Source organism: Pecten maximus, chromosome 8, assembly GCF_902652985.1.
Source record: "Pecten maximus chromosome 8, xPecMax1.1, whole genome shotgun sequence".
NCBI lineage: Eukaryota > Metazoa > Mollusca > Bivalvia > Pectinida > Pectinidae > Pecten > Pecten maximus.
The window spans coordinates 7,567,536-7,595,531 of NC_047022.1; the positions used below are offsets into that span (position 1 = coordinate 7,567,536).

Consider the following 27,996-nt stretch of genomic DNA (forward strand, 5'->3'; position numbering starts at 1 on the left):
TTTCCGTGGATCTTTCTCCAATGTCATATGATGGTTCCTCTTTTCCTCGCATGATCAATTGTAAAACTGATCGAATATTGATAGCTGGAATTTGTAATCGCTAATTTGCAGAAAGATTTCCGCAGATTTTTCCTAAATAATATCCTCTTGTTTAATCTGTTGATTATACTAAAAATGTGGCCATATTGGATTTTGACAGTTGAAGTTTTACTTTCGTGGAATACACATTTCATCGTTTTCATAATAGAATTAAGATTGTACTAGATATTTCTATTTTGATTTCATGCAATTAAATTATGATCTCAATTATTATGCATTTCTGTTTAACTTAAGAAGTCGTTAAAAGGCACTATTTTCAAGCTTTGTTCCGTCCGTAGCTTTCACTTTAAAATTACCAGAAGAAAATATTTATCGACCACCCCTTGAGTAATTCGTGGTACATGTATATACGCCGAAGTGGTAATTAAATCATAATAGTTAAGTCGATTTATCTCACCGCCGATACCGATCGTTAAATTCCAATGCTTATGACTTTCTTTATTATGCTTAAGTAGTAAGAAAAACAGATTAAAATTATGTGTAAGTGAAGGATTAATTCACTGTGATACGTATATTTATACATATGCCTTTAAGGCCATGCTCGTCTCGTTTCAGTGCTTCGTGTTCAACGAAAACGGAGGAAGTTCTTTATTTTAAAGTTAGGGGTGTCTTCAAGTACCAATGATAAGCTTATTTGTGTTACGATGTTGCAACATTTTGACACATTGGGAATCAAGATAAAATAATTATAATCTAATAATTAGATAATTTAATCACATAATACTTGATGGCGTGCGAATGGTCTTACTGCGGAAACTTGAGTATATAATGCCTATCCAAAAAAGCGATGACATTATATACCTTACCTCCCAAGCTGTTGTCTCACAAGATTTGAGTAACCATTGTCAGTTTTTTGTTAAAAGTTTACATAAATGTGCCAGTATATGTTTACATTTTTACTCGTTTCGTTTGTTTGCTGTTGTTTTGTTTTGCCCATGTTCACTCGCCATTCATGACTATTTAGATTTATAAATTATTAGTATTTATATAATATGTGATAATATAATCAATATGTTATATGCTAATGACCTTATATAAGATTATCTATTAGATCTTTAATAGAGAGGTCTTTAATGCGGTAATCCTTCCCTATATTAGGACATTTCATAGACCCTTTTAGTATACACGTGATATTTAAAGTTCAGTGAGTGATCACCAGAGAAATAATATCTTTGAAAGAAGTCTTGATGGAAGGGCTGTCTTAATACAGGAATGACTTTATGTTCTGATTTCTTATCAACATGTTATGTTTACATTTTTTTTTTCATTTTTGACACCTGTCGGCTGTTTAATTCTAAAACTGAGTGAAACAAAGGGAAGTAATTCTGTTAGATGATAATATTGTTTTTAACACGCCTTCTAAATAGAAAGGATAGTATTTGTCTGAATTAATGTATTTTCGGTTTTTGAACAAAAAGGATGAAGTTCGGACATTAAACACAAACTTGTTATGTTTGGCCTAAACCTTAATCGTTTGCATTTACGTCACTAATCTTGAGATTTTAAGTCGATAATGGCCATTCGATTTTTTAAACAATAAATATCCAAGCGTGATAAATATATCTGACTAACTGATAGCGGTCAAATTTTTTTTCTCGGCGTACACTAATAAGGATATGTGTAGTTAGGACAGCCCTTATCAAACTTGGATACTGGTTATTGGAAATCAAAGGCAGTTGTCAGTAAATATCCCGGACCTAGATTTCTCGCGGACAGTGAATAGCAGATCTCTGAGACAGAGTGGTCAGTATCCCCTTTGGCACTGGTCTGTTTCCCGGACAAATCTGGTCACTTTAGGATAAAAAGATGGCGGCTAACCTCAAAAGACGACGGCAATCAAGAGCCAAAAGGGAGGCGAAAACTAAGGATTTAAACAAGGATCCGGTGGAAATGATTCCGGATCTAGATAAAGGTAAGTAGTCATAATGTGGCATTCATTTTACTTTACCAGTCCAGACTGGACATTGACATAGCAAAATTAGGCCATTTGGTCAGCTTACTAAACCCATGTGTAAATACAATTGTATTTTTTTGTATATATATAAAGTTCGTTCAAGCTCAGTAATGAAACAGCTTTCCTTTCCTTTTACGTTATAGGGAAGATTTTCTATGTCAAATAGATCGTTTGGGCAGTAAACACGGTTTTAAAATACGTATATCTATTAAAACATTGAGTCGGTAGGTAATTAAATAAAACATAATGAGAACACAGGGGCCTGATAAATCGTTGAAGTCAATGTGTATTTTGACCTATCCTTGTTTGTATAACATATTAACATTTGATTAAATGACGTCTCGATGTTCATGATATATTGTAGACATATTTCGCCGTGGCGATCTCATCTCCCTTCACAATACAGTGAACGCTGAGGGGTGCTATTTTTAACTAATGTTAATATAACTCCCTAAAAGGTACGAAATAGTGCTATACACACAAGGATAGGTCCAAACACATCTAGAAAAATTATCAGGTCCCTGTGATAGATAAATAGTAAACAAAAACAGTTATTTGTATTACAGGTACGGACAGATAAAGATACAGTAGTCATACTTTGGCTTTACATACATATACAAGTTAAATGTATTTGATTATCTCCCCTGAAAAAAAAGCGTACGGCTGAATAGCGGATACGTTAAACATTGAACTGTTACTAGCTGGGGCCTGTTCATTTCTTAAATCTTGACGGACCTGCAGATATTTATATATATTCTTTGAAAGCTTTTGTCAATACAAAAGCAACATGAAGTCACCAGTTCCGTCATTATTCCATAAACAAACGATCTTGGTTCTACCGGTTAAACTGTTTACACCACGTTTAGATTCCATCCTTTCTAAAATACTGACGTCAGCAATTCCAGATCCTTGAACTATCAAAATTTCCGATAACGTACGAAAACAGAATGACCTTAGCTGTTGATAGGACGTAAATCAAATGAAACCCAACCCTTGTCTATTAAACAACACAAACATGACATTTGAGCTCAAACTTATTATTATTGTTCTTATGTGAACATTTCCTTTGGAAAACGCTGTGGATTGCGCATTGATATTTGTTTCAGAAGTGATAAGGTCTTTTCATATATGATTTAATACTACAAAACAACATTAATTTGCAAATGATCAGTGTTAATATAATATACCATTCGACTTATCCACGAGTTTGATATTCAAACACTGATCAAATGGCTGTACACTGACCCATACGGCATGTATATAGGCAATATGTTTATTGTGCAAATCAATAATGCAATCTTCTTGATATCATAATCTAGTTATCTGTAAGCCATTATTAATAAATAAATAAAGATATATTAAAACGATGAAGATAATACTTGAGAATTATTCCTTCATGTGAACTTTTACATGTATACACTTACATGTATCTACAGTTTGTTAAACAGAGCCTTTTTTGGCTACCCTTTAAAAGCAGGCGAATAATGTGTTGAATAGAACCGTTTCGACATTAACGAGAAGGTAATGCGGATATAGGAGAGCCCCTTGCCTAACACAAGCCACAGTCATAAAGGCACCACAAAATTAAAACGACAATCGGCTTAGTGAATTTTCGGCGTAAATATATTATTCTGTAATCTAAGGGCGGGACAGATTAAGATTATCTAGCTTTAGAATTTATAAAATCCACACAACCATGCTGATAGAACGTATGGGTTTTCTTGTGAATGTTTAGAACATGATAAAGAACATTGTTCGAGACGTTTGCTCTCCGAATCGTTTGAGTTTTGATTTTTTAATATAAATCGTCATTCGCTCTCTTTCATTTCGAAAGGGGCTTTTCAATACAGTATATCATTGCCAAATTCATGATTTTTTTTAAATCACCTGTTTGCGACCGTTATTTAAAAGTATCGCAGACTTTCTGTATAGATATGTGCCATATATGCTCCTTGTATTGTGTTATATCATTATATCATGTTATGTGAGGTGAAGCACATTGACATATACATATACAAGTACAGGGAGTCAATTCTCAGTGTCTCAAGCCGGGGCATACAAAATAATGAAAGGCAATACCCACTAGGTTGTTTCATCAGTGGTATTGTTGGTGGAGGCGTTCATTTTATATCAAATATATAGCATAGCAAACCAATTATAAATTGGTATTACTTCTGGGTATGTGACAGGTATGATTTAGGAGCGAGGTACTTTTACTATTTCCCTATATTTGATTGGTCACAAAACAGAGAAGCATTTTTTCGTCATCAACGCCACACGAAAATCTCGTTTCTGAACCATGGAGAATGCATACAAAAACGTTTATAAGGGGCATTAACCCTCAAAGTTTTATTACAGGAAGATAACTCTAACATCACTCGGTCTCTATTTTGGGCTGTACATCCATTTTCCACTCAGAGTTATCGTTCCTGCTACGCTTTCGCTGCCAACGCCTCACACCGCCAACATAGCTAGCGAAACTGATTCGGGCTAAATAGTCCCTACATGTATTCATATATTTATAATTACAGTTACAAAACAGATCAAATGTCATAAACTTAAACGAAATTACGATTAATCACATGTCAGGGTAATGGTGTATCAGTAGGGACTATTTCTCGGAGGAATATGTAACTACAACCTTCACTAACATAAATGTATACAGCACATAAAACGTAGAAAAGTTGAACATACTGTCAAGTATATCTCAGCATCTTTTGTTAACTTGCAATAAACAGCTCATTTCAAATATTTGTAGCTTTTGATGCCAATTTCTAGCGCATTGACTCAATTATTTCATTTTCACTTAGAAAGCATGCAAGTGCGTGCTTGGAATTAATTATATCTTCTCTAGTGTGTTTTGGATTCGTTGAAAAACAATGTAGTACATTGACAGAGGTAACGATAACATATCGTTGTTTGCGCTTATAGTTATCTACCTTTGATCTGTAATTTCGTAATTTATTATTTTTCAATAAAATCTGTCATCTTTTATTCAGTCGAGTATTCAAGTCTTATCATATATGTGATTGTAGAACTTTGTTGGAATTAAAATGTATGAAAGTGACAGCATTTATAGTCTTAAAACACAACAGGAGAGTTAATTATTCCAAAATAACAGTCAGTCTTGTTTATAAAGCAATTAACACTTTTATCAATATTGATAAATAATATCAATTTTTAAACAATGAAATCAAACTCATATTACCTCACTTTCTGATATATATATTCACCCTTAAAACCGAGCGGATAGTCGATAATACAATTAGTGCAGGCACGCATGTGTACTTGTGCTTGGTCAATTAGGCGTTATGATCCGAGATTTAATCTTCCGACCGAAATTCTTCTAGTCGTGTGTTCTATAATATACACAACAATGTGTGTCTAAGTAGGTTACTGCTGTGATCAACAGCTTAGAAAGGTCAAAGTTCAAACCTAGCCTTATATTACCACCGTAGGTAATACGTCATGCTGTATTCCCAATCGCGAAAAAGAGCCGCAATTTTGAACTAGTTTTGACACTTGAAGCGTTTTCCCGTCCATAAAGAATATGAAAAAATATTTTTTCATTGTTTTTTTTTCTTTTTTTTTTTCGTTTAAAGTACCAACATTATATATTTATGTGTCCTCTCATTTTGATGTTGTATAATTTCTATTTGAAAAAATAATAAAGTTCTCATCTTTAACTCTATCTCTATGCCAGTTTTGTATATTTTAATTGTGTAATGCTCATATATGCAGGTTTCTCAGTATACAAAATAAACATCATTATGTTTACCAGTTATCCATTGCACGGTTGTCCTGTACTGAGCATTCGTTGTCAGTATAAAATATAGCCTGATAAACATTTTAAAGTATCTATCAGTATACCCATCTGTCTGTTTTCGCTAATAATTTGAATATCCTGTTTGTTTGTTAATCATCGGAGAGCTTCCTGCAATTATAATAATGTAGAGGATCAACACATGTCTATTATATGGTATTCCTAGTGGAGGAGGAATGGAAAGTGTATGACATCATTGCTTGAATCATGATCATCTAAATGATTGATACAAACCTACGACGTTCGCTATTGGTGACGTGCTAAGCGTCGTCGTAACATAGGTAAACACGACATTAAAGGAATGTAGAAAAGACAAACAAGAAATAAAAACCTTTCAAAACCGAGAGCTACATACACTAGAGCCAAAATGAATTAAACTACACCATGCATTTCCACGACTCTTCAGTGGTACTAGGAGAGGCAAAAAGACGTCATATTATTATGTTTCCGCCCTCTTGTGAATATAACGACAAAACCAAATACATGCGAACAAATCTATGTATTGTAAATATTAATTAAAACGTTCCCATCAAGCGCTTTAGCGTAACCAGATGGCTAGGTGAAAACATGTAACTGTAACTCAAGCTGTAACTGCAACTTTAATAGTATTTTAACCAGTAATTGTAAATGAAACTGTAACAGTAAATGAAACTAAAACTGTAACTGAAGCTGTAACTGTAAAAGTGACTAAAAGTGTAACAGTAACTGTAGTAACTATAACTGAATATTAACCTGTAACTGTAACAAAACAATGCAACTGCGTCCTTTAAAGGTACAAGGAGAATGGCAATGTATTGGTGTTACCCGCAAAAGCAATCGAGAATAAAGACATAATAACGAAATATAAATTTTAGCTCAAAAACGGTAACACGAGAACAAAATGTTTAAGGAGGATATGACTAGATGTTCTGGAGAGTAAACCTAAATCAAATTCATGTTCTAAAAATGAAAAAAAATGGAATTGTAATAACTGAATACCAAAGTTTATTAACGATCATCTAACAAGGAATATCTGAAATTGAAAGAAAACATCAACGGATATCGAATCATTTTTTGACATTAACGTCGCAATAAGAATTCAAATGCAAGGACACTGTTTAAAAACAACAACGAACACTGATAATAACGATGCCAAATATAAAGCATAAACAAGAATATAGATTAGTATGGAGAACATTAAAACAGTACAAGGATAATAAGACCGTGCGTCCCAGAAGATATACCGTCTTCTTTTTCATTGATTACACATGCAATACAAATCTATGTAAAAGCTGGGTTTAGTCACATTCTCAAAATAAGAACCAAATTAATGACAAAGGAGCCACTATGTATAGTAATAAGCATCGGACACTTCATGTCGCATTAAGAAATATAATATTTCCAAGTGAGATTATGATGTCGGCCATAACATTTTCTTATGAACTCTCGAAACCTATAAAAATAACAATGGACCATAGGGTTATTTTATTTAATTAGAGTCGTCATTGTACTGTCGAAGAGCATAATGTTGAGGATTATAAAGGGGAGATAATATACAATTAGAGCCTTTTTGATAAGGTTGATACATGGTTTTCTCAGCATGAAAAAAATATCGAGAGAAGACGAAGTCTGAGGTTGATATTTGATTGGATTTGCTCGGTTTTATTTGTTTAACGTCCTATTAACAGCTAAGGTCATTTAAGGACCCGTGCATACAATATGTGGTGTGTGGTGAGTGCGTATGTGTGTTTTGGGCTGCGGTATGTTTGTGTTATGTCTCCTTGTGAAAGGCCGGAACTTTTGCCGATTTATAGTGCTACCTCACTGAAGCATACTGCCGAAGACACCCAGTAGGACACCCAACACGGCCACATTATAATGGAACCAGTCGTCCCACTCCTAATATGCTGAGTGCTAAGCAGGACTAGAAACCACCATTTTTAAAGACTCTGATATGTCTTGGCCAGAGGACAGACCCACAGCCTTCTTCACAGGGGTGAACGATCAACTAAAAGCCAAAAGTAAGGCATTAAGAAGAAGAAAGTTATTAAGAAGAGAAAGGTTAAGATCCCAAATTTAGTCGCCTCTTAAGATCATGCAATGGGGCAGCAGTTACAAATCTTACGTCCTACCTGCAGGGCAGTATTTGGCAAGGGTTAATAAAAGCATGTATTGACCGAAATCAAAAGGCGATAGTTGTTTTATTATAGAATGACTTTTTTATATTCAATAATCATGCGCTGAATGCAAGTAACACTTGTACAGATAGAAACGTATCTGTAAATATTTTATCATATATCTTAATTACTACACATCGAAAGTAAACTAAATACGTTAAAATGCATTCAATACACTGATTCTTATGAAAAATAATATCAATCAATCGTTGTCCATACATTATATTGCAGAAATCAGTCAAATTACGGTCTTAACTTATTTTGAACTATCTGAATGTTATTATCATTTTCGTTTTGCCCTTATGGCCTTTATAGTGTCGATGGGCCGTTAAGCACTTAAATTGGCTAACTTACTTTTGTTAAGTCCATTATATAAGAGTATCTATTCCATTGTTTTTTGTTTATTTACTTAAAACAGTTATTCAAAAAATGTCTAAGCTGATATGTAAATCTTGTTGACTCATATGGAACTAAATACAGATTTTTTTTGTATTTGAGGAGATTTTTGTACTCGGAGAAAACCCATATGGTCCAGATATGAAATTGCCCCAGCATCTAGGGCGAAATAATTGTACTTCCTGCCAACATCATTAAAGGCGACTAGATTCAGGATCTAACTTTTCTCTTCTTTCTTTTTCGTTATGTCACCCTTGACGATTCCCCACTTTTGGCCTTTAGTTGAGTTTTCGATCCTGTGGAGAAGACTTTGGGTTCTGTCCCCTGGCCGGGATTTACCTGAATCTATAAAAACGGTAGTTGTTACTCTTGCTTAGCGCTCAGAATTCTTAGGAGATGGGCGATAGCTTCGAAAGTTGTTAGTACAATTTGGCTGGGTGGGGTGTCCTGCTGGAGTATGCTACAGTAGCACTATAACTCGGCATCCATTCCACACTATAACAAGGAGACAAACACTAATATACCACAGCCCTAATGACCTTAATGTCCTTAGATGTTAATAGGACGTTAAACAATACTAAACCAAACCAAACAAAGAGTATGTAACAATAAGTTTTGGCTATATATAGACGTTCAGTTGCAATATTTAATCTATTTAAACGGATTTGAGTGAGCTTATAATTTATGCTTTTTTGACGGATCACGTGAATTTGCCTTTTTCGGTTATTCATTTTTCTCAAGGTTTTTCTCAATTTTGGTTTAGCAGAAATCATTACTTTTTCGGAAAAATGATTCAACGGACCATACTGTTTTCTCTTAATTTAATTTTCGTGATTTTAATCAATCCCCGAAAAAAACCTAATATGTAACCATTTAAAAACTAACAATCTTAGTTAAAACTTTAATGACTACGTTTGACCTTTTGGCGTCCACGATTTACCGCCGTGACACAAAAATTATCCATACGTTATCCATACTTTGAGTCTTGATTGCAATTTGAGAAGTTCGTATGAACCAAATCCCGCCCCGTACCCTGAATGAACCCTAATACAATTGCATAACATAACAAACACAGTTTATTAGCCAACAGGTTGTCCTAAGATTAGTTATGCATGTCTAATAATTTTATAATTGTTTAAGTAAAAACGGGAAAAGCTCGCCATTGGGGTCTTAAGTTATCGGTATATAATACGATATTTCCTAACTTCGTATTTGGATAGATATTGCTTCTTTTTTGTCGTAAGCTGAATAATCTTTCTTTTCCTTTTTCTGACAACATCAAGAGGGCAATTAAGAGGCGCCTGACGTAATTTTCTAATCCGTATTTAATAAGAGAACTATGAACCAGCATTCACTAAATAATTATGACTATTTTCAAGTCAACACTCAACTGAACTTATCACTGGATAAATAACTATTAACCAACATAATCCCTTCTCAACAGCTAATTCCCATATAAAGCCAATTAAGCGTAATAAATTTAGTATACATAATCCGTACTTAATTGCAGACTCCAAAGTAAGATATATATATTTGGCGTTTCTATTATGGTTTATATACAGTACAATTGATGCTTTATTTTTTTGGAAACAATTATTCATTGTTTTGACCATGTTTCAATAACAGAAACGATGTGTTTGAACCTTATACATATAAACAGGATCTTAATTGAGCTTTCATGTCAGAAGAGGTTTTATCAAACGTCTTGGAATCTTATATAACATAGATATAGCGAACATATATTGAAACATCGAGACGAGTCTCATAACCTCTCATTAAACGAAAAAAAGTGTAAGAAACTTCTATCATATAACTCAGAAAACTTCCATTTTGACAGATTTTATAGGAAACAAATGGATGGCCTGTATCAAAGAGGGCAGCCATTTTGGTTGTAAAATTCACGACGGAACGTCATTATCCATATAATACCGTCATGATCTGTTTCGGAATGGCACATCCAATGAAAATCGCTCTATGGTATATTATGTCAGTGACAATGCAAATAAATGTTACACGGGCAAATTCACTATATAACAGGCGTGTGCAAAACGTCCACTGAAGTAGTCACTAACTTGAAATTAAGCCTTTGCAATTGCGAAATCATGATAAAGTTAATAACGAGATACTTTGTTTCAAAAGAGAAATTATTGTATACATGGGAGTATATTAGCTGTCAGTAAAATAAAAAAAATTCTCAGGAGTTAAGAAAATATTTATGTAAATGTAAGCATGAGTTAAGAAACCCATTTTTTTTAAAATGATTAATGACTAATTTTCAGTAGTTGATGACGTGACCAACATGATTTCCCATGCGCAAAGATTCCAGTCACGTCTCAAGTGCCTGTGGACAACAGTTTTCTCTTCAAAACGTTTATGTGTTTTAAGACATTTCCGTCCAACAAATTAACGAAAAACATTTAAATGAAACCATTGACAAGTTTTATTGTCTGATGGGATATGAAGTCAGAGGTGTTTGATGTCATTTGATATATCTAGTAGCTCCGTTGTCACCACTCTATTTCTCATTTGACTAAACCCGGATTTGACGTACATTTATATGGGGAGGATGCCCTGGATGAAGCAGAAGAAACTTATTTGTTCCAGGAAACCTGGTCTTATTTTCCTTGTACTTTTTCAGGAGTCTCCATATTAATCTATATTTTTGTTTATGTTTTGCTCTTGTTTTATCGATTTTGAGTTGTAGTTTCGTTATTACGTCGATATTTTTTGTTGTTTTTAGCCATGTTTGATAGAAACGCGAGAAATCTTTCAGAACATCGTCGTTTTTGCCAAAACATGCGTCTTGTAGTATCAAAAATGAAGACCCTACACCATCGACAGCGTTTACATGGCTTGACACAAATATACACAAAATAGCTTCTCTAGTGCATAATTAGATCTTATTATCACAAATAAATGAAAAACATAGATAATAGCGTGTTAGAAAGAACGTTTATCCGACTGAAAGTTACATACCAAATACAGAAGTAGATAACGATATAATTTCTGATGCAAAAGATGCAAGTGATAATCAATAATTATTCAACTTAAAATTTATATGGAAAAAAGGAAAGGTTAAATATATAGAGGGTGGTAATAGCATATTAACAAGAACAAAGAAGTCTTTTCTTTTTTTTTCCGTTTTTTCTTTTTGTTGTAGTTGTTATCTATTATTATAATCATTACTTTATTTTCCGGTTGATCATAATTACCTCTGAGTATTTAATTTTTATTAAATTTATTTCACAGAAATAGAAGACACTTTTGTTCTAATCGATACTGATGGCGATGGACGGATATCAAAAGAAGAAATGGTAAAAGCGGCATCCCTTATGGGTTTCAATCCGACGTCGAAGGACGCGGATACAATGATCAAAATGGCCGACGCCGATGGTAAGGTCGACTTTTAAATATATAAATTGAACTGCATTTTACTTAGGAACACGGATGTTTCTTTTTTGAAAACTTTCCCAATAGTTAAGTCTTTATTTCTAAACAACACAAACAATTAAACCTAGAAAACTCGACAGATATAAAAGAAAACTACCACATTGTCACTGCCCGAGTCCCATTTTGAGATTGTGACTTTATCAGAATTTGACCTAGATTTGTAGAGCGGGTGACGTAGATGAACCAGTACACATTATCTTTCAAGAACATCTAGTCTTATTTTCCTTGTACTTTTTGTAGCAACTCCATGCACATGGAGGTTTTCGTTCCTATATGTCCTGTTTATGTCGATTTTTAGTTAGAAATATGGTTGAGTTTTGATGTTTTCACTTTTGTTGTAGTCTTTATTTGGTTTTTATATTTCACCGGAAAATGAAAAGCACATAGCTAAGCTTTGTATAGACCCTTTCTCGTCTTTAATCGTATATCGCAACTCTTGGAACCCGTTCTCTGCTGACAACAATACACCTCGCCTAAGTTTTCCTTTCTTCTGACGGTATCTCTCAAGACAGTCGTTGAATTACATTGACAATGGTTCCGAGTAAAGTTTATCCCTGCTTTCAACATTACCTTTTTATCTCAAACTTTGAATGCTTATATATTATACATATACCCTGTCTTTTCATTGCTCGAAAACGTTTGTATTTCATTACATTGGAACACGCTTTTCTAGGTGATGGTTTCATCAATTGCAAAGAGTACTGCAGCATGATGTCACAAAATTATTCCTCAAAAGACCAGGAGAAGCAGGCCCTTCAGAAAGCGTTTGAAACCCTTGACAGAGATGGCGACGGTTTCCTCACGACAGAAGAGCTGCGTGCAGCCCTGCAATATAACTCTGACATCACAGATGATGAAATTGAAATCTTTTTCATGGAAGCCGACACGGACGGTAACGGCAAGATTGATTACACAGGTAAAATGCATTTTGATATGTACTGGATAATCAGACAGCAGAATTACCTTCATAGATTTTAGGGAGTGTGTTCAGTTCCTTCAGTTTGTTTATTTTGTCATTTTCGCTATATTTGCAGTAATTTTTTTAAATATTCCATATATGAAAAACTTTGATAAAGACCTGTATTTAACACAATGATTTCGTTTTGTCGAGAAAATCTTATTTCGAATTTAGACAAAACCTACCAAAAAGGAATATCTATCGTTATTCATGAATGGGAGATAAAAATCATTCATCTTTCCAAGACAAATAATAGCGACACAAAGAAGTTGATTTAAATACTGGGTTTGTATTTTTTTAAACAAATCGGGAAAGATAACATTATTAATGATTCTTTCATCGTATTTTAAAAGACTCTAATCTTGTTTATTTCAGAATTCATCGATTCTACATTGTGCGTATCCTTGGTCTGAAGAAACTATATTTTACCTGTACTATCATTATACTTCGTGCTACAAATACAGCTAACAAACTGTTAATGACAAAAAAAATGTAATTTGTGTACAACTACTGCCATTAAAATTATAGATTACCTTTCACGTTAATTTGTTTATGTTGGCGATTATTTAATGAGATGTTTTTGTTTTGTGATTTGTTTTCGGGAGGCTTTCTATTTAACGTAAACAAGTTCCTGCCTACACATATCCGCTTAGGATTACCTAAGACCCAACTTAACTCTTGTTGATTAACAATACCTAGCTGCCATTAATTTACTGTATATGTCTTTCTTTTAACGATATTTCCCAATAATTTTCATGTCGATGCACCCATTAAAACAAAAGTTATGGTTGAAATGTTTTATCAATCAGAAGCAGGCAATGAGTGCAATTTTGTTGACAGAATCAATTTTTATTTGACATCAAAGTGTGTCTTTTGCAGATATATCCCATCAAGATTCATTTCGTTGCATCAAATAGAACAAAAGTTATAACAAGAAATTTTCTAGCAAATCAAAACATCAAAGTCATTAAATGATAGTTTATCCAATCATAAATCAGCTGTGAGGAAGGCTTTGGGTTCTGTCCCCTAGCCGAGACATACCAGAGTCTCTAAAAATGGTAGTTACTGCTCCTGCTTAGCGCTCAGCATATTAGGAGTGGGACGACTGGTTCACCCGTTGTCAGTATAATGTGACCGGGTGGGGTGTGCTGCTGGAAGTCTTCGGCAGTATGCTTCAGTGTGCACTTTAAATCGGCAAAAGTTCCGGCCTATCACAAGGAGACTTAACACAAACATACCACAGCCTTCCAAAACACACATACGCACTCGCCACACGCATGCATGTCGCACGCACGGGAGGCCGTCCTTAAATGACCTTAGCTATTAATAGGACGTTAAACAAAATAAACCAAACCAATCCAAGCATTGTGTTTCCGGTCAAACCATACCTAAATACCCACATTTATGCTTTTGACCAATCAGAAGCCCAGATATGATGTCATTCTATTGACAATGATGAGTTTTTTTTCGTTTTTTTTTTATTCTAACTATCAAAAACCTTCATTTCAATGCTTCAAATACAGCAAATTCATAGATAACATGTTTCAGCCAATGAGAAGCTAGCAAAAAGCAAAAGAAGGAGAATTAGAAGAAGAATTAGGATAAAAACAAAAGAGGATTTTAAACCATTGCAACACTTAGGAGAATACAAAACGGCAGGAATATTTTTTTGGGTCGAGAGTATTTTATCGGGTTGGTACTTTCTTAATGTATCATATCTACCAAGAAAACAGGAATCTCATTGGAGCCGAAATCTTTTTAGCGGGAGCTACGTCTTCGGATCACATAAGCCGATATAACGTTGTAATCGGATTTCAAGAGCGTTATAAGAAAACGTATACAATTATCATAAAAACTGTAATCTCTGTATATATAAACCGCTACGACCTAGCGAAGGGCTACAGGATATGTGGACAATGAAATTTCGCTCAGAGGAAGAACACCACTTTGGAAATAACATTTGAAACAAAAGGAGAGTTTATTTTCACAAGAATATCACTGCAAGAAAAACTTCAGATTTTACAAACGTTTGTAAAACATTAAGAACATAAGGAAATCAAGAAAAATTAATGGAAAAAGTTAATATTGGTAACGTTGTCCCTAGTTGGCTTATGGAATAGGATAACATAACGAGAAACGCTTAATTGATTTATATCTAATTTGGTTTTGGATGGATATAAGCATTTGGATGATGTTAAAAAAACGACAATAGCAAGTGTTATCAACATTGGCTGGGAAAATAGGAGACACTGCATCGCCGCAAAGGGTAAGTTCTGCATACTTCTTGGTTTTTTTTCTTTTTCTTGTTCGATATTGACAGATGAACGTATGTGCTTTCTGGCTTATTTTTATTTTTTGCTTTTGAATTCTAATTATTTTTAAATTCACTTTTCTTTATCTTTCTTCATCTTTTTTCCTATCTTTGTGTTCCTCTTGTTGCCCTTTAAATCAATAGCCCATGTGAAACGTTCACATTAAGCATCAATCATTTTCTATTTGCAGAATAATTCATTAAAATTATGTAATGTCTCATTAATTTACCATTCAACAATCTCTCTATTTTTGTTTCAAATGTTCTCTTTTCCTTCAAAGCTATCGTCTCTTGACAACTCGTGGTATTTTCATGAGTTGTGTTTTATTTCTTTTAAGGCGTTACTTAGATATTTGTTTTAAAATTCAAGAAACGGATTTGTACTTCGAACAAAATGACTGATGAATAGAAAATTTCAGTAAGGATTCAGAAGCTAGTTTACGCTATGCCATTGATGCATACACCAGCTATTCGCCCATTTAACTAAAGATTACTTTTGATACGACTCTACTGAAAATTTATTTTTTCCATCATCAGATGGTGGGCTATTCAAATCGCCTTGCGTCCGTGGTCCGTCCGTCCGTCCGTCCGTAAACAATTCTTGTTATCGCTATTTCTGAGAAAGTACGGAAGGGATCTTTCTTAAATTTCATATGTAGGTTCCCCTTGGTGCCTAGTTATGCATATTGCATTTTGGGACCGATCGGGAAACAACATGGCCGACAGGCAGCCATCTTGGATTTTGACAATTGAAGTTTGTTATCGCTATTTCTGAGAAAGTACTGAAGGGATCTTTCTCAAATTTCATATGTAGGTTGCCCTTGGTGCTTAATTATACATATTGCATTTTGGGATCGATCGGGAAAAAACATGGTCGACAGGCAGCCATCTTGGATTTTGATAATTGAAGTTTGTTATCGCTATTTCTGAGAAAGTACTGAGGGGATCTGTCTCAAATTTCATATGTAGGTTGCCCTTGGTGCTTAATTATACATATTGCATTTTGGGATCGATCGGGAAAAAACATGGTCGACAGGCAGCCATCTTGGATTTTGACAATTGAAGTTTGTTATCGCTATTTCTGAGAAAGTACTTAAGGGATCTTTCTCAAATTTCGTATGTAGGTTTCCCTTGGTGCTTAGTTATGCATATTGCATTTTGGGACCGATCGGGAAACAACATGGCCGACAGGCAGCCATCTTGGATTTTGACAATTGAAGATTGTTATCGCTATTTCTGAGAAAGTACTGAGGGGATCTTTCTCAAATTTCATATGTAGGTTCCCCTTGGTGCCTAGTTATGCATATTTTATTTTGGGACTGATCGGAAAACAACATGGCCGACAGGCAGCCATCTTTGATTTTGACAATTGAAGTTTGTTATCGCTATTTCTGAGAAAGTACTAAAGGGATCTTTCTCAAATTTCATATGTAGGTTCCCCTTGGTGCTTAGTTATGCATATTGCATTTTGGGACCGATCGGGAAACATCATGGCCGACAGGCAGCCATCTTGGATTTTGATAATTGAAGATTGTTATCGCTATTTCTGAGAAAGTACTGAGGGGATCTTTCTCAAATTTCGTATGTAGGTTCCCCTTGGTTCCTTGTTATGCATATTGCATTTGGGACTGATCGGAAAACAACATGGCCGACAGGCAGCCATCTTGGATTTTGACAATTGAAGTTTGTTATCGCTATTTCTGAGAAAGTACTGAAGGGATCTTTCTCAAATTTCATATGTAGGTTTCCCTTGGTGCTTAGTTATGCATATTGCATTTTTGTACCAGTTGGAAAACAACATGGCCGACAGGCAGCCATCTTGGATTTTGACAATTGAAGTTTGTTACCTCTATTTCTGAGAAAGTACTGAAGGGATCCGTCTCAAATTTCATATGCAGGTTCCCCTTTGTGCCTTGTGATGCATATTGCATTTTTGTACCAGTTGGAAAACAACATGGCCGACAGGCAGCCATCTTGGATTTTGACAATTGAAGTTTGTTATCGCTATTTCTCATAAAGTACTAAAGGGATCTTTCTCAAATTTCATATGTAGGTTCCCCTTGGTGCCTCGTATTGCATTTTGGGACCAGTCTGTCTTGAAAACAATCTGGCAAACAAACAGCCATTATTGCTAAATCTCTAATTTCTTATATAGCTAGGATTCCTTGTTCTAAAAGAACTGGAGGGATGTTTCTCAATTTGCACAGATTAGTAATATGAAGGGAAAAGTAGGGAGAAGATCAATCTGACATAGAACGTATGAAGATCATTCAATGGTGGGCGCCAAGATCCCTCTGGGATCTCTTGTTAATGGATCTTTTTAATTCAAATATTTGTTCTCTATCTTCTCAATGGTTTTATCATGATAATAAATAATAATTCCTTGCAGTAAAAGCTGTAAACTAAAAGGCATTTTTTCTATTTGTTGTGCTAGAAGTGAGGTAACTACTACACACACATTGTGTGTAACTTATACTCACGTGACTTCTAATTATCATTTCTTTATATTTATAGTTTTCCAATCAATTAATTGATCGTTATATTATCATATACTTAAGGTATATTTGATGCCCCTTTTTACATACAATAGGACGTAGATATAATTCCCCAAATGTAACAGAAAGGCTTTATAGGTCGACGGGTATCATTAAACAAAGGATACATATCTAAATTGTTGTGAAGTGTTCATACGTATGTATGTTTGAAGGCCAAGTTTTAAAAGTCGGATTGCGATATATAAGAAAATCCTGTAAACGGATTGTGTTGTACAGTTGAATGTGTGTGACCCGCGATCTTATCATTGATACTTAAAACATATCTGAATTAACCGAATACAAAGTAATACGCTTAGCTTGACCTACATAAAACATTTTGACGGGACCTTGATTTCTATATGGTAGAATTCGTACCTATTCACCTTATACTATTGAGTATATTTAAGTCCATTTTCAAACCCTGAAAATGTACAAATTGTTTTGAATCCTTGCTAACAAAAGGCCCATTTGGCCTTTATCGTTAGAATGTCATTCAACACTGTAAACGAAACAAGATTCTGAGGTCAAAGAAAGTCTAAGTTATTCAAAGAAACAATTTAAAGGAACAAGAAATGTACTTCGAGAGAAAGACCCAAACATGAATAGCTATCCTTGATATATCAACCGGATGTGACGTGTTGTTTATAGGCGATTCTTGTTATTATGGGGGATTTAAATCCGGATCATGAATAACCTTTAAAGTATGAAGAAAGACATCTTAATCCTAACAAACAAAATAAGAATAACAAATTCCTTAAAACTGTTTCCACACCGCATACTACTTGTCGAATATAATTCCTTTGCTTCCCTATTAATTATACAGAAATAATATTTTAATTTCCCAATTACCCCAGATACATCAAATGTGGGTTATTAATTTGGCTTTCTTCCGGGTTTGAAGTAATTAATGTCATTTATTTCATAAAAATAGTCTTTTACCGAATAATGCATTACCGAAGTGTTTTGTACCTTTATCTCCTGGAAACAGAAGATATTTTGTTAGAAATATTTTACTTATTTGGCTGAAATAGGACGACCACGCGACCAATCATGATTGCCTTCCAACGGCATGTTTCGAGCACTCGGCCCAACGCGTACGAAATATATCGAAACATAGTTGCCAGATAAAAGTGCTCTACTTCACAAATAATTGAAGTTATGAAATATGTCACAATATGTTATTTATCTTCCAGGTACAGAAGAAGATGTAATCATGATCGATAGCCTCCATTGATCCGACTTACGAAAGCTTTGCGAAAAATCTATATGGCGTCTGATCGCATGGTGAACAGGACCATTGTCGTGGATAGTCACCGGAAACTGTCAATACCAGTGTCAGCTGAAACGATCGCAAAAACTCCACCTTCATCAGCAAGACGCATGTCCAAGTCAAGACAAAGCTATACTACTATACCGGAAGAACGAAAAAAGAGTACTTCCGGTAACAGCAAACTTCCGACAATGGAACGACGCACGTCAAAAAACCTGCCTTTCTTGGTTATAAAGGATAAGAACTTGACGGATGCCCAAATGCAAGGTAATTATACATGAAGTGAAGTTCACGTTTGATACAATACCTTAGTATTTCGATAATGTGCAAAAGGATTAAATAAAATGTGTTCTATCATCATATCTTACTTACTTTTTACAAAATGATATATCTAATTATTGTAAGCAGACTTTGATGTCATCAATGTTCTTTAAAGATGCTACATTTCCACAAAGGGTAATTAAGATTGTTCGAAAACAACAATAGGCCATTGTTAATTTTTATATAATACTCAAAGTTACGCACTTTACGCTGTCCCCACCCTTCATTAGGCTTCTGTTTTTATGTCTTAAATCAAAAGTGTCTGAAAAATCAATTACATCTCGAAAAAAATCAATCGTGTTCCCTTTATATTGCCATCATCTATAAGACGCTGGTATGATATTTTTCCCTTCGCTAATATGTAGTTGATTTTATTTCTACAGTGGATTCAAACGGATATATTTGTTTTGGAAGCAATGTATACGCTTTTGGCGGTGTATCATTTAACGCAAATGAAATTTCTTAACTCAAAACTTTCCATAAACAGTTTGTTGGATTTAAGAAAATAATCTTTATTAATTTTTGAATTCTGTAATGCTTTCCTTTAAAATAAGGAATTTTTGATGAAACTGAGATGCTGTTTGATATACATATAATAGAATATATTCTTTAATCATTTCGGAAACAACATAGGCCAGTGCTAGTACGCTTAACATTGGTCATTAGTTTGATGAAGGTGACCGTGTAGTCATCAAAACGTCACACTCTTTAATATCATATTAGTTGTGTCATATAACTTCTGTCATATAGACTATACATTTATATATCGATGCACCTGATACATGTTATCTTCATCAGTTCATCAGTTAAGGACTATAGATGAACTTAAAATGTCTATCTTTAAATAAACCTGATATGTTACCTTCATCAGTAAAGGAATATTGATCGACCTGAAATGTCTATCTATAAATAAACCTGATATGTTACCTTCATCAGTTAATGCTTAACATTGAGTCATTTCACCATTGTACATAAATATTTGATTCATTCTTTTAGTTGCTCGAACTATTTATCAACCTCAACCGAGATACTATTGATTTAAAGCAAAAACAAAACAAAAGGCACAGGAAAATATGTAGCATATATACATTTTAGAACATCACATGAGTTGTCTCCACATTGGTGTTTCAGAAATCATAGCCTCGTTTGAAATGATTGACCTCAACAGTGATGGCCGTATATCCAAGGGTGAGTTGATAAAGGCCGCGGCGTTACTCGGAATGAATCCTACGGAAGAGGATGCTAAAGCAATGATGAGACTCGCTGACCTTGACGGTACGTATCACACGGTGGAAAGGCCATGGGGTCATAAATAAAGTTGATGCTATTTTGTTTATTCTACTTTTATCTACGTGCACTCTTTTTAGACTATTTGCTAAACTATCTATTTAGACTGTTTGAACTGTTTTGTGACGCTATTGAAAATTTTTTGTTTACACTCTTTTTCAAACTGCTTTGTTACATTGTTGTCAGTATAATGTGACCGGGTGGGGTGTGCTGCTGGATGTCTTCGGCGGTATTCTTCAGTGAGGTAGCACTATAAATCGGCAAAAGTTCCGGCCTATCACAAGGAGACTTAACACGAACATACCGCAGCTTCCCAAAACAAACATACGCACACACCACACTCATTCATGTCGCACGCACGGGAGGCCGTCCTTAAAAGACCTTAGCTGTTAATAGGACGTTAAACAAAATAAACCAAACCAAACCAAATTGTTACATTGTCCAACTGTTACACTGTTTTGTTTCACTGTTACACTGCTTTCTTTCACTTCTACACTATTTTATTTCACTTTTACACCGCTTTATTTCACTGTTACACTGTTTTATTTCATTTTTACATTGTTTTATGTCACTGTTACACTGTTTTATTTCACTTTTACACTGTTTTATTTCACTGTTACACCGCTTAATTTCACTGTTTCACTGTTTTATTTCATTTTTACACTTTTATTTCACTGCTACACTTTTTAATTCATTTTTACACTTTTTCATTCACTGTTACACTGTTTTATTTCACAGCTACACTGTTTTGTTTCACTGTTACACTGTTTTATTTCACTGTTACAGTTTTATTTCATATTTAACTTTTTCTGCATTGTAACACTGCTTTATTTCACTGTTACACTGTTTTATTTCACTCTTACACTGTGTTCTAAGCGTTCCCAATTTTGACTGTTTGATTCATTAGAAATATAAATAACTTAATAGTACATGCTCTTCTCTTGACAGGTGACGGTTTTATCGACTTTGAGGAGTATAAGAATATGATGCGTCACAATTATATAGAAATAGATATTGAGAAGGAACGACTGTTAGCTGCATTCCGAGTCATAGACAAAAACAAAGATGGATTTTTAAGCCGGGATGAGCTGAGATCCGCGCTAACATACAAGGCCCCGCCTGAAAACAAATTTGACGTGGAACTGTTTATTGAAGAAGCTGACGTTAACAATGATGGACAAATTGATTACACGGGTGAGTTTGTTTTATTCTTATTGAAAGTGAGGCAGGTGATATTTTTGTGTGTTATTGCATTTTTTTTCTTTTTCAGTTTTTGTAAAATTATTTATTTATTTTATTTATTATTTTATTATTTATTGTTTAATTCTTTATGATTATGATTTCTTTATTTTTATTATGTGAAATATGTGTTTGCTTGGTTGTCGTAGCACATGGCGGGCATCAAACAATTACAACAAACACAAAATAATGTGAATGACAAATAATCACATACACTTTGGTATTTTCCTTGCAATTACAAAGACATCATGCATAAATTGATAAAATTCAAATCTGGCTGCATCCGAAATGTATTAATTATAATAACAAAATGTTCTAGCTATCTAACTATCTTAAGGTATTGATATACACTCTGACATTTTACCGGATGTGACATAATAGCTTCCGTTAATGGTGTTTCAGTTCTGAGCAAGTTAGAGACGATTCTGCCATCTACAGCACTGTATTGTGTTTTTTGGTAAAAGGAAGATAAATTGTCATTTATTGTAAAGATTGATATGTTTATTTTCGCTGTTTTCGAGGATGAAATTATGTCTTCGAAATTGGATACAATGAAAGCATTTTTTGTTTTTAAATAATAGTTTCAAAAATTTCCGCGGACATATTTTTATTCGAACGCTCGAATTAAACTGCAAACAAAAGAATATGGTCAAATATTATTTATATGCTCATATAATATTTCTAAAGGATTGAGGGACATTTATAAAGGAAGAGTCACCCTGTGTGTAAAATCCTGAGATGGAATACAATGGGGAATACGTTATAGTTTGATTGAGTTTTTTTATTTGTCTTTTTGTTATAATAAATGGGAATGTGGCAAGGGTTCCACCTTATACCCTTTCCCTCTGTTTTTTCAGTCTGTTTATTGTTGATTATCTTCTTCTTTTTCAGAGTTCGTGAATTCGCAGTTGTGCACAAAGATTTTCACTTAGTCAACTTGCTTGGTTACCAATACCCTTCGATATCAATCAACGAACAAGCGCGAATGTGTTGATTATTATTATTATTATTAGTGGCACGCATATACGATGCTTACGCAGCTTGGATAACATTCCTATGGCGTTATCTTCGTTTTTTGACGGCTTTAATATGTCAGGATTACCAGGACGTAATGAGGCAAATCTATTTATAACCAGTCTCCAAGCATAATTTTTGTATTCAGAACCTTTTCTAATTATCAAACTTCAATTGTGTCTAAAAGATTTATCAGAGGAAAATTTTGAAATTGTATGATATCGAAATTGTCATGATTAGGAAAATCACAAATTGATATTTGGTGTACCAACATGGATAATCGTAAGAAATAAGCATTCTCTACGAAAACAACGAGACAAAATGTTTGTTTCCGAGTGTCTGATATAAACCAGGAAATATAAATCGCCTTTGGTTCTAACTGCTGCTGTTACTAGCCATTACGCGAAGGGAAGTTGACATATTCGGTGAAATCATATGTGCGAAACGAAAAGTGTCAAGAAAACTGTGCCATCGTTTTAGGGGACAGCATCTGCATTAGATTGTCTCAGGCAGCCTTGGATTTCAGCCAACATGGTATTGAATGGAAGAATCCACCAGAAACAAATAATGTGAAACATTTTCTATAGGGAAAGGTTGATCTTTAGACTGTCACTTTAACTTAATAACCCCCATTTTGGATTATCATATGTAAATATATATTTTTAACGGTGACTTCATGGACAATACAACACTCGTGATCAGCCAAAGACATATTGGTTTGTATATAGAGCGGGACTCCCTATCATTGTGAATGATAAATTAATTGTCGATAATTCGGCGGATATGCTTGTCTGGAATGGAGCCTAGTGTTACGTTGTAATGCATTACTACAGTTTTCTGAGAATGATACTATTTTCAAGGACATTTCTGCTCATGTGCGACGTCGAAGAGGACTATGTAAAAAAAATGTTTACAGCATAGAATATGTAGTTGATGATTCCGGAAATGGCTGTCTAGTATGTGTGGTATAATCAGTGAAACGGACATTGACGGATTAACTAAACGAGTGAAGTTGTCATTAAATTGGAAAAGAGAAAGACTAACTTCACGAGTTAAGTCATTATTGAATTTAATATGGATGGCACTGGATAAATATTTTGCATCAAATCATCATTAAATTTAACATTCATTAATTAAATTCTCGAGTGACGTCATCTTTTGCGGATGATGTCATCATTTAATTGGTCATTGATAAATTGATTGACTTCTTGTGGTAAGCCATCATGCTATTGCTATTTTATTCCCATGTTGCATCATTATCTAATTAATTAATTATCTTAACCTTTATTTTTACTATCATATTGAATCCAAAAAAGGGAATTCAATATTACACATTGTCTTTGTTTATAATATTTCCTTTATGATTTAAGACAGATGTTACAGAAAGGGTTGTTGGCTTTGTTGTGATGTTTAATAAGGCAAAGTTGTGAGAAAATAACATCATGGTATATGTTAACACTTCTTGTTATGTGTTGTCGATCTGAAGGTTGATAATTTAGCTTTCCTGTCGTATTGTACTATTTTTGATATTCTTACTGTATACTTGAAAATAAAAGAACGGATAGTAACGATTAATCCTAGTTGGTTTTGATAGATCATTTGAACCATTTTTTTAGGATATCTCCTGATTTGCGAAAATGTAATGCTTTGTATATTTATTTCATATTCTACATTACGTTCGCAGTAGGACTTATTGTTCCGTTTGTCGTGTAAGTTGTAAAAACTTGTTAACTTCAGTTCAGATGATAATATTCACGTTTTATTTTATCTGTAACTTTAGACTAAGTCATGCATGGAAGGAATGTTGCCGGAAAGTGTCACATTGTATCATATAAGTGTGTTTCATTGTACTCAACCACATATTTTGTAAAAACCCTTTTTTCTATAATCTTTCCACTTCACTAAAATGTCTTTCATAAAGATTATTTTCAAATTGATATATTTTGTATTTACTGTAGCGTATCCACTTTGTTTCGTATGAATTTCAACAAAATGAAGTAGGATTCAGTCGGAATACATTTGAACAAATTTTCAAATTGTCTATTAAGGCCACACAGGGGAGTAGAAACAAGTCTTAGGGCATGTCGCCTTTATAGACAGGGTTATCTTATATACAGTCGGGTTTAAGATTAAACGTAATCTATTTTACAACAATTACAAAAAAAAAGCGCTACCAACATAAATCAATCACACTTGATGGGTCGGGGAAAGTGTATGAGAGGTCAGTATGAAAGGAAACCGAAATTCACGGAGAAAATTCATGTGGTCGAGTCGATGACCCCATTCTTTTTCTCGTAATCGGACCCAACGGCCAAAGTAAAAGGCAACTGAGTTACCAATGTGCAAGTAGGGAAGGTTCGACTGTATACAAAAAAGGCGAAAAGACAGAGCATGTTATTCCGCTTGTCGTACGTAATCAATTCTCACCTTGCTTTGATAAATGTAGGTCACATTGATCCTGTTTCCAGGTTGTCATTAGAGTCAGGATGTCCCCGTCGTTGAAGTCATACCACTTCATCACATCACACATTTCTTATCGATTTGTGATGACCAAGATGTAACACTTGGTCTATATCTGTTCTAAAAATACATTATATTCTATATATAGATGAAATCTGGAATAAACAATAAATAATTTTTCGCAAAAGTAATAACTTCATTGGTCTAATTAATAAGACCAGGAAATGTGTTCACATTTACGTGTATATTATACCAATTCATGGTCATGACGAAACAGATGCCTTTGAAAAGGTACAAGGAGAATAAGACAAGGCAAGATACGCGTCTTCTGATTCCTCGATGACATCCACCATACAAATCTAGGTCTAATCCTGGTCAAAATTAAATCATATTCTCAAAATGAGAACAAAACTGGTGATAACGAAACCAACAGACACATCAACAAGAAGCAAACATCTCTGTCATAATATCACACAAAGACATAGAGTATTTCCAAATCAGGCCACGATTTCAACCATACAACTTTCTCAAAGTCTTCATCAACCTGCGTCTCTCGAAACCTTATGTTACAAAGCTTTCCCGTAGTAGACAACTAGCCACCGTACGTTTCGAACTCGCAACCCAGAGGGCAGGGACTAGTGATAAAGAGTCGGGACACCACTCGGCCACCGCGGCCCCAATATTCAGAGGACGTCGGAGCCAGTCCAAACGAAGTTGACAGCAGACTGGAACAAGAGGTGAATGTCTTCGTCAATAACTGGAAGAATCAGCGATTCACTGGCCGATGCTATAACTGCGGAAAGCGCGGTCATATCAGCAGAGATTGCAGAGCTGAACGGAAACAATCAAACCAAGAGGATGAGCACTCTCACCAAACCGCGGGAAACTAGATGGTGTAGTCAATGGGGGTTGTTTGATTGCACCGACTAAAGGACCCAAAATGGAAACGTTCTATGATGGGTGTTTTATTTCATCAACTGTCATGGACACCGGAGTTGATTTTTTAGTTGATACATGTGCAAGTATGTTAATTTTATCCACAAATGTTGTTGAAAGAATCCGTCACAATCTTCCAGATCGGGACAGTGTTCATTGGCGTACTTTGTGTGTAACCGGGCATCATTTGAAGACGAAAGGACTTTAGAAATAAGTATGAGTGGAAACAGGTTTAAACATCTTTTTTGATAGCAAATATGAATTATGATGACATTCTTGGTTTCGTTTTTCTGAAGTCACACAAATGCAGCGTAGGCATTCATTCATCGGTATTGCGCGTACCGCCAAACTCAGACACACTACAAGATGAACCTCATGGGGAAGAAACAGGAGTCAACATGGAGGCTCGAAAAATCAAAATCGGGGTACTAGAAGACGTCGTAGTGCTACCGGGCCACGAGATGATATTGTCGGTTTGTCCTGATCAACCGATGTCCATGTCACCGATCGTAGAGCCCACAAAAAACTTTGTTCAGGATAAACACCTTATGGTGTGTAAGGTCGTCATTGACGGGATGTCGGAACAAATTCCGCTCTGAGTGATGAATATCGGAACAGAATCAAGACTCGTGCGGAAGGGAAACGTTGTAGCCGAAGCGGAATCTCTCGTTGAGATCCGGAAAGCGAAGATCCGGCAATTGCGGTCAGTGGATCATAAAACACCTTTTAAACTGGTCAGGACGAATAAGAATCTGGATCTGAGTTCGCACTTGTACTCAATTATTGTTGACTGCAGCAGAGGGCTATCTGAGAGTCAGACTCATGAATATACACCGGATAGAAACTGGAAACCAAAAGTCGACAAAACAGCAGTTGAGAAGATCTCCCATACATTTACAATCCGAAGCCGAAAAACAAGTGGAATCCATGCTACAGAATAACATCATCGAACGTTCCGATAGTCTGTGGGCATCTCCGATCCTGTTAGTGAAAAAGATGGATGGAACGATGCGGTTCTGCGTATATTACCGCAAGTTGAACGCAGCCACGATTAAAGACGCATATCATTTTCCTAGAATCAGCGAAACTTTTGACTGCTTCGCTGGATCAAAAAGGTTTTTAATGCTAGATCTTGATGGAATTGGAAAAATCTCATAAGCATAAAACGGCTTTTGTCACCAGGCGGGGACTCTTCCAGTTTAACGTGATGCTATTTGGTCTTTCGAATAGCGGCAGCATTTCTGAACGTCTCATGGAACGAGTTCTAGTGGGATAACACTGGGAGGAATGCCTAGTCTACATCGATGATATCATTATCTCTGGCAAAATGTTTCAGGAACACATTGACAGACTTAGACAGGTATTTGAGCGTCTCCTGGATGCAAATTTAAAGGTGAAACCAAAGATATGCGAATTCATGTCTAAGGCAGTAAAATACATTGGCCATTTTGTATCAGAGCATGGTGGCAACACCGAACCGGACAAAACGAAAGCGTTATCCGACTGGCCGACACCAAATAATGTCAAGGAGATTCCTAGGTCTTTGTTCTTATTATCGGCGGTTTGTGAAAGGGTTTTCAGCGATAGCCGGTTGCCTCTTTCAGCTTACAGAGTCAAACCCACCATTTGTGTGGACTGAGGATCACGATTCGGTGTTTTTGCAATTAAAGACGAAACTCACGAACTCTTGGGTATCCGTATCCACAACGAACATTCTCACTTGATATTGACGCTAGCAACACGGCTATTGGTCCGGTTTTGTTGCAACGCAACAGCAGCTGTACACCG

General features: G+C 35.0%; 2 protein-coding genes across 2 annotated transcripts; both read left to right on the top strand.

Annotated features, from left to right (window-relative positions):
- The first annotated feature begins 1,366 nt into the window (after positions 1-1,366).
- LOC117333784 (calmodulin-beta-like) lies at positions 1,367-13,381 on the top strand. The gene is made up of 4 exons (XM_033893206.1): positions 1,367-2,011; positions 11,678-11,821; positions 12,552-12,794; positions 13,212-13,381. Exons 1-4 carry the CDS (start codon positions 1,906-1,908, stop codon positions 13,247-13,249), a joined length of 531 nt encoding a protein of 176 aa, XP_033749097.1. The 5' UTR covers positions 1,367-1,905; the 3' UTR covers positions 13,250-13,381.
- A 763-nt stretch (positions 13,382-14,144) lies between these two features.
- Positions 14,145-24,387, top strand: LOC117333785 (calmodulin-like). Its single transcript, XM_033893207.1, has 5 exons — positions 14,145-15,102; positions 18,875-19,218; positions 20,404-20,547; positions 21,508-21,753; positions 22,690-24,387. Exons 2-5 carry the CDS (start codon positions 18,948-18,950, stop codon positions 22,728-22,730), a joined length of 702 nt encoding a protein of 233 aa, XP_033749098.1. The 5' UTR covers positions 14,145-15,102; positions 18,875-18,947; the 3' UTR covers positions 22,731-24,387.
- The last annotated feature ends 3,609 nt before the right edge of the window (positions 24,388-27,996 follow it).